Source organism: Pterocles gutturalis, unplaced genomic scaffold (assembly GCF_000699245.1).
Source record: "Pterocles gutturalis isolate BGI_N339 unplaced genomic scaffold, ASM69924v1 scaffold12727, whole genome shotgun sequence".
Taxonomy (NCBI): Eukaryota; Metazoa; Chordata; class Aves; order Pterocliformes; family Pteroclidae; genus Pterocles; species Pterocles gutturalis.
The window spans coordinates 19,235-26,378 of NW_010115492.1; the positions used below are offsets into that span (position 1 = coordinate 19,235).

The 7,144-nt window shown below is 42.0% G+C and overlaps 1 protein-coding gene across 1 annotated transcript in view; it reads left to right on the forward strand.

Annotated features, from left to right (window-relative positions):
* The window catches only part of GTF2B (general transcription factor IIB), a gene marked incomplete at its 5' end in the record, with an annotated part of 22,272 nt that extends 17,355 nt beyond the window's left edge, over positions 1-4,917 (forward strand). Inside the window, 4 exons of the mRNA XM_010075199.1 lie at positions 1,511-1,657; positions 1,794-1,923; positions 2,528-2,809; positions 4,424-4,917. Coding sequence (XP_010073501.1) covers positions 1,511-1,657; positions 1,794-1,923; positions 2,528-2,809; positions 4,424-4,557 — 693 coding nt within the window. The remainder of the gene's footprint in view (positions 1-1,510; positions 1,658-1,793; positions 1,924-2,527; positions 2,810-4,423) is intronic.
* Between the last annotated feature and the right edge of the window lie 2,227 nt (positions 4,918-7,144).

The window sequence follows — 7,144 nt, forward strand, 5'->3', positions numbered from 1 at the left end:
GTTAAGTGAATGGTCAAGAGTGAGCAGTGTTAGTGTCAGCCAAAGAACATGTACTAAAAGCAGATGTGCACCGGGGAGAGACTATAGAATTAGAGTCTGTTTTAAAATAGAAGGGTGATTCCCAAAAACGCGTCAGGAAAGAAGAAATGAGCTCTTGACTCCATCTGGGCAGCCCAGAGGAATAAGGTGGTGCCAGGGTGTGGTCTGCACTTCGTTTGCTGTGTCCTGGCCCCAATTGGTACCACCTGGGTATCCTGATACATTCCTGAGTCTTCAATTTGAGAACTCTATGTGCAAGTGCTGGATGTGAATAGCCAGGTTAGCAGTCAGTCATAGATCGAGATCTGCGTTATGCTTACTGGTTTTGGCAAAACAGAGCAGGGTAGCAGTCTGTGTCTGCAGCAGCTGCCATATCAGCTTGTTTAAATGACCAAATCTGTCTGCAATGGAAGCTGGATGCTCCTGCCCAGCTACGGTGTTTGAAGGTGCCAGGAAGGAGGAAATGCTTGCTGATTCAGGGAATCCAGGCTTTTACTCATGATGTGGAATTGTTGTAAAGAAGTGTTTTTCACTTGAGAGAACTCATGGCCCCACACACTGTGACAGCAAACACATAAGTAGACAATATAAATTGAAGACATTGCTCTTCTGAATTTACAGGCCATGTTGTCATCATCAGCTGTTACTAATCTGACATGGCATTTGTTAAAGGTATGTTTCAGACCGATGGCTAATTGAACATTTTAGACCCTCTTAGTTGGGCAAAATTGATTGTATATTTAACAGAAGTAGGCAATTTACACCATCAGTTGTACAAAAAAAAAAAAAATGCATGTTGGAAGCTTGTTTTGAAGTTGTCAGGTTGAGTTGGTGGCTCTTACTTCTCCTAAGACCTCAAGCCACATCGGTGGTTTTCCTGTAAAGGCAGAGTATATGGATATTTACATTTTGGCACAATTATGGCTTGCAGCTGCTAGCAGGCACAGTATCAAATTGATTTTGAATAGGTCATTGGTTTGGATGTTCTCTTAGCCCATGCCCTCATTTTTATGTTGAGTTACCATTGTAACAACTGGTCTCCCGTTGGCCATAAAATTTTGTTTGTCTGACTTGCCAGTATGCCACAGTGCAGATGCAGCCTAAATGACATATGGGTTGGTTGCATAAAATGTAATCTTGGACCTCACCAGTGGTTATGGGAGAATTGAGTTGCGCACATTGGTACATATCATTCATTTGATTGTTTGAACTATTATTACATTAGTAAAGAAAAATCCCTGCATAATCTGTGGACCTTGGAAATGAGCTCATGATTTGAGACTTATGCAAAGTGTAGAACATGATGTTTGGAACAATGCTCAGTTGTATGATTTACTTCAGTGATACTTATTTGCACAACTGTTCAAACCGAACACCTTGAATTAACATGTAAAAAGCTGCAAGATGTTTGCTCTTGAAATGAGGAGGAAGTTGCCTGTGTTTTATTGACAATAAAAATTTTTCTTTTCAGGGCACAGGTGCAGCAAGTTTTGATGAATTTGGGAATTCAAAGTACCAAAATCGCAGAACTATGAGCAGCTCTGATCGTGCAATGATGAATGCTTTTAAAGAAATTACGAACATGGCAGACAGAATCAACCTCCCTAGAAATATAGTTGTAAGTTCCTGTCTCCCTTCCTTAAATTGTTCAGGCATTGACTTAGTTAGCATAATATAATGAGCACATGAATTTTTGATATTGCTGCTAATTAAATGGCCTAGAGTTAATTAAATTTAGTCTTCTTGCTTTGAAGGATCGAACAAATAATTTATTCAAGCAAGTGTATGAGCAAAAGAGCCTGAAGGGAAGGAGTAATGATGCTATTGCTTCTGCTTGTCTCTACATAGCCTGTAGGCAAGAGGGTGTTCCAAGAACATTTAAAGGTAAGTTTTCAGTGATACAGATTCAATTTTGCTGTGAAGTAAAGGTCTAGTTACTGTCACTGTAGGAGGTTGGTTTTCTCATTCCTGGACTTTGCTGAATTGGTTGTTCTCAGCTACAGCTCACCTTTGGAGGGAGGGTAGGAGGGAGCCTGGAAATGTGTTATATTTGTGAAATGAGTCAGGCATGGGATTTTTTGTCATAATGAATTAAAAAAATTTAGCATTTGAAAGTAATTCTGAGTGTTGGTGAAACTGAAAAGATATGGCTTTGATCGGAGGATGATGGGGACTGTTGCAATTGAATTTGAACCAACAGTTCTGCAGTAAATATGTGCAACTTTTCCCTGACAGGAATACAACTTTTTTTGTCATTGAGTACCAAATTTCCCTTACTAAGCAAGCTGTCTTAATTAGCTCCTTATGAAAAATGTGTGCTGACTGAAGTGATTTGGAAGCTTCACAGGTGTGCAAAGCTTATTTAGTGATGGTTGCCTTCATGATGTTGGCCATCTTGGTGGGTTTTAATATAATGTGAATAAAATTTGATTATTTAGGGGGAGCCAGTGCTGTCCATCCTGAAGTTTAATTTTTACTCTTTGTTTAGAAATATGTGCAGTGTCCAGGATTTCAAAGAAGGAAATAGGCCGGTGTTTTAAACTTATATTGAAAGCTCTCGAAACCAGTGTTGATCTGATTACAACTGGAGACTTCATGTCAAGATTCTGTTCCAATCTGGGTCTTCCCAAACAAGTACAAATGGCAGCAACGCATATTGCCCGTAAAGCTGTGGAATTAGATCTAGTTCCTGGGAGAAGCCCTATTTCTGTAGCAGCTGCAGCTATTTACATGGCATCACAAGCTTCTGCAGAGAAAAGGACACAGAAAGGTAAAACTTCACCTTTTTTTTTTTTTTCTTCCCCTTCTTTCTTCCCTACGTCTTGCTGCTTGAAAGAGAATTCAGTGTTACTGTAGAACTTGGATGAGGTCTGTGCAAGCAGTGATAAGCTGCCATTCTAATTGCATACAGCAAGGACCAACCCGGGATCTCCCACTTCCCGAAATGAAAATTGAGTAATTGACTATGCTCAGTGTAAACCGAGTTCACTTCCCTCTGGCCCTAGGAGTGGGATTCTTGAATGCAATAGACCAGTGCATTCACATGGGTATAATTTTAACTTTTACCCATGCTAATATTTGCATGTGTACATTCTGCTGCTCTGAAGTACTCCAAATGCAAACTTGGGGGCAGTCGCAGGTAGCGTTATGGCTTTAGATTAGATTGAGTCTTTAATCATTCTAGCAGCCAGGGAATCACCTAAATTAGTACGTGTTCCTCGACTTCTTGCAAGCCTGTGATAAAGACCGAGAGTGGTGGGACTGCAGACTTGGCTGTAGGTCACCTTTGGCATTACTCCTTTCTGGTAGGGTAGCCCTGAGGAAGCCAGTAAAGAGTTCAGGGCTCCAGAGCAGCATGGATCAGGCTCCGGAGCTCGAGGGAATCAGACCAATGTGGGGGCAGCACGGGGGGGAAGGAAGGGAGCTAAGGCTGTGGTGGTTGGAACTTGGGTGTGCCAAATAGATCCAACTGCTGGTAGCTGGCTGTGGAAGCACTGTTGATGTGTCTAGTCTAGTTTAGATTAGAAATGTTAAAAATCTAGCAATAGTGGAGAGCTGCTTTTAGGTGAAGAATAGCCTTTATCTGTCAGGTTGTGGTGCTTTGTTCTGCATTAATCACTGCTGCTTCTGTCCCTGGAGCTCTCACCATGTTGCCAGTTTCCTGGGCATGTGAGCAACCCAGAGTCCAAGCAGTATGGTGTCTTCATCCTTGCTTGCCTTGTTTTACTTGATTATGTCTCTTAAGAGTGATTGTTAAAACAAAATACAGCTGCCTGCCATGGGTACAGACATGACTCCATGCTCCTTCAGTGCCCTCAGACAGTGCTGAATGCTTTCACGCAGTTCAAGGTTTAAACTCCAAACTTGGTTGAATCTTGAATGAATTTAAGTTTCTGTGCTTCTCAAACGTTTCCTATGCTCGTTAAAGAGCGCTCTGTGCATCTGACTTATTTCTCTGTGTGCTTGAAGGTAAAGGCATTTTATGTTTAGCTGAAGGTATCGCTTTTACTCTGTTTTTTGCTGTTTTTTGTTTAAAGCACAATAATTAAGATCCTGATGTTGATGACGATTTATTAGCATATTGCTGGGCATGTGTAGAGTTTGCAGTAGATGTTTCTAATGACTTTTGTACTCTTGGCCATCTGCCAGTTTGAAGCTGATATTACTCCAAGATTGATAGCATTAGTTGAATTATGGCATGCGAGAAGAGAGACTTAGGTATGCAGAACACTAGTCACCATTGTTAAAACCATTTTTACCAGGCTTTTGGGAGAGTTATGAATTAAGCCAGGTGTATAGCGCTTCTTGATAAATTCTGCTTACTGGTTTCTTCAATACAAATGGCAAAAGTAAAAACTAATGACTTATTTGCTTTTTGTCTTAGAAATTGGTGATATTGCTGGTGTAGCCGATGTTACGATTAGACAATCGTACAGGCTGATCTATCCTCGAGCTCCTGATCTCTTCCCAGCAGACTTCAAGTTTGATACTCCCGTAGACAAACTACCACAGCTGTGAAATTGCAGAGGGTTACTTTTAATTTCTATTAAAAACAAAACCCTAACAACAACAAACTTTTGATTTCTGCCTATAATAAAGGATGTACAAAGTGTTAATATTGAGTCTTCATGTTGTGGAACTGGAGGATATGGAGATGGAGCATAACTGCTGGGACGCAGCACACATTCCAAGGGTAAACAAGCTCATTGTGTGGCATTCTGTATGTATATATCAGTGGAAGTAAATATTTAATGACTGTTGCAACAAACTTAATTTCATATTGTTGTACTTATTTAGATTTCTTTTATAGGGATCTAGTAAGATGTATTTTGGAAAATTGAAAATATTATGTAATTCACAAATAAACTGTTTTCCAAAAACACTCACCATCTTGTGAATATGACTGCAACCTGACATGCCTGGACTGTTCCACATGCCGAGAACTGGAATGCAGTCCACAGAACGGTAGAGTTGGCTTCATACTTATGGACTTGGTCCCAAGGCTGCTTAATGCTTGCTTTCTTGATAATTTTTAATCTCTAGTGTGGCTTTAGTATTTGTAGTTAGCTGTACGGTACAGTGTGGATGACTTAACTTGGAATGCCAGCAGTTGCTGGAAAGCGGTTTGAATAGTTGCACAACTGCTGCTGAAGATTTCCAAAATTCTTGTGAAAGGATTAGACATATCCTTGGCATAGTCTCCCCGATTTTCACTGATTTCTCTCCGCTTTGCTTTTGTGAATTTGACATAATGACAAAGCAGCTAAAGAGAAACATAAAGACTGTTACTTCAGTTGAAATCCTGACACCTTTGTGATGCTTGGTACTGTACACAGGAAGGTAAGGAATATTTCTAGTTTCTGGTAAATGTTCTGACTTCTCAGTCCACCCTGCAGCCTGGTGGGCCAGCGGTTAAGCTCTTGGCACTGTTGCGTTCAAAGTGAGCACTTGCTTGTTTGAAATGATGCACCAGGTGCTGAGGACTGAAGGCCGGAAGTTATCCAGCCCTCCCCAGAGTAACAGTTTTGAAAGCTAGTTGCCTCCTGACAGTGTCCCTCTGTGTGCAAAGCAACAAATGTACTTAACTGGGAGTCTTCTGGTTCCTGGGTTAATTTTGTATCACAGGTGCAAATTCATTTTCATTACGGAAATGAACAGCTGAGGGGGCAGCTTGCTACACATCTGGTCCTGAGCCATCTGGGGGAAGGCTGTGTGTCCAAGGGTAATCGCACTAATCGTCAATAGCCCTCACTGTGTTCTTGTGGGTTTGGTTTTAATCCTCTTCTGCCAGTTGAGACTATTGAAATGTGGCAGCTCAACTTTTTTTTTTTTTTTTTTTCTGTGAACAAATAACAAAGGCTGTACAGTTCTGTGCTACCACTGAAGCTGTCAGAGGCAGACATGAAAAATTCTATTGCAGATGTTGAAGATGGTGTTCTTGGTAGTTTGGAGGGATTGTATTCCAGTATCTAATGTATTTCCTTAAACGTAGTTGCAACATTTTCTATTACCTGGGCTTTCCCTATCTTGCTCTGAATTACTCTGCATCCCCTCTGTGGGAGAAGTTGTGATGCTTTGAATAGACAGGGCCTGACCTTTAACATACTGTTACAATTTGGAAATGCAAAGGTGACAGTTCTTTTACCACAAGGGTACTTCCCAGCATAGAGCAGTCTGTTGAAGCAACTACATGCGGGTTAAAAATGGCCAAAACTTGTCTTTACAATGATGCTCTTACCTGAAATGCTTTCAGACACTAGGGATGAGCCCTTTATATGTGAGTGGTGAGTGTTTGCAGCTGAAATTCTTACATGTAGCAAGAGCTGTCTGGACTGCAATTTAAATACATCTGTACAAAGCTCTGGAGTGCAGCAGATGGAGGCTGGGACCTGCTGTCCTGCCTTGACCCTGCCTCTTCCTGCAATTCTGCAAGCAGTTCCTGTCCCTCCCTCGGAGAGGAGAGGGTAGTAACTGAGTAGCGCAAGGCAGAACTAGAGCATGCTTGAAGGGGCCACATATTCTGACAGGACCCGGAGACTACGGTTAATGTGAAGCCTTCCAGAAAAAAAACCCAGTATAACTCTGAATCCATTCTTAGGCAGTCACGACCCCTTTAGTAAGCTGCTTTGATAAAGCTGAGGCATTTGGCTTCTCTTGCAGAAGCTTCTCCTTCAGAAATGAGCTTTCTTTGGTGCTAGCTGGAGCACTTCTTGGCAGTGCGGGGCGATGTCTGTGTGCGTGGTACACCAGCAAGTTCTCAGGGTCACAGGGACAGGCGTAGGGAGCTGGAGAGGAGGTTTTTGCAGCTCTGCTGCACTCCTATAGCTGTTCTAACAGCCTCTGTCCTCCTCAGAAGTGTCACTGTCCAGCAGTTTTGGGCCATGTAGTGACTGGTGAGACTTCCTTCTAGTGAGTTTTGGATGAGCTTCCAGCCTGATTTAGCCAGTGACCTTGTTGTGTTACCAAAGCTGGGTGGTAGCAAAGGCTGTGGGACAAGTAGAGCCTAACGTGCAAGCACAGAGACAGGCTGCGGTTCAGGCGTTTATAGGTTTAGAGTTCTCTCTCTGCTAATGTGTGTTTGCTGCTGCTGGGAGGTGGGTCAGCA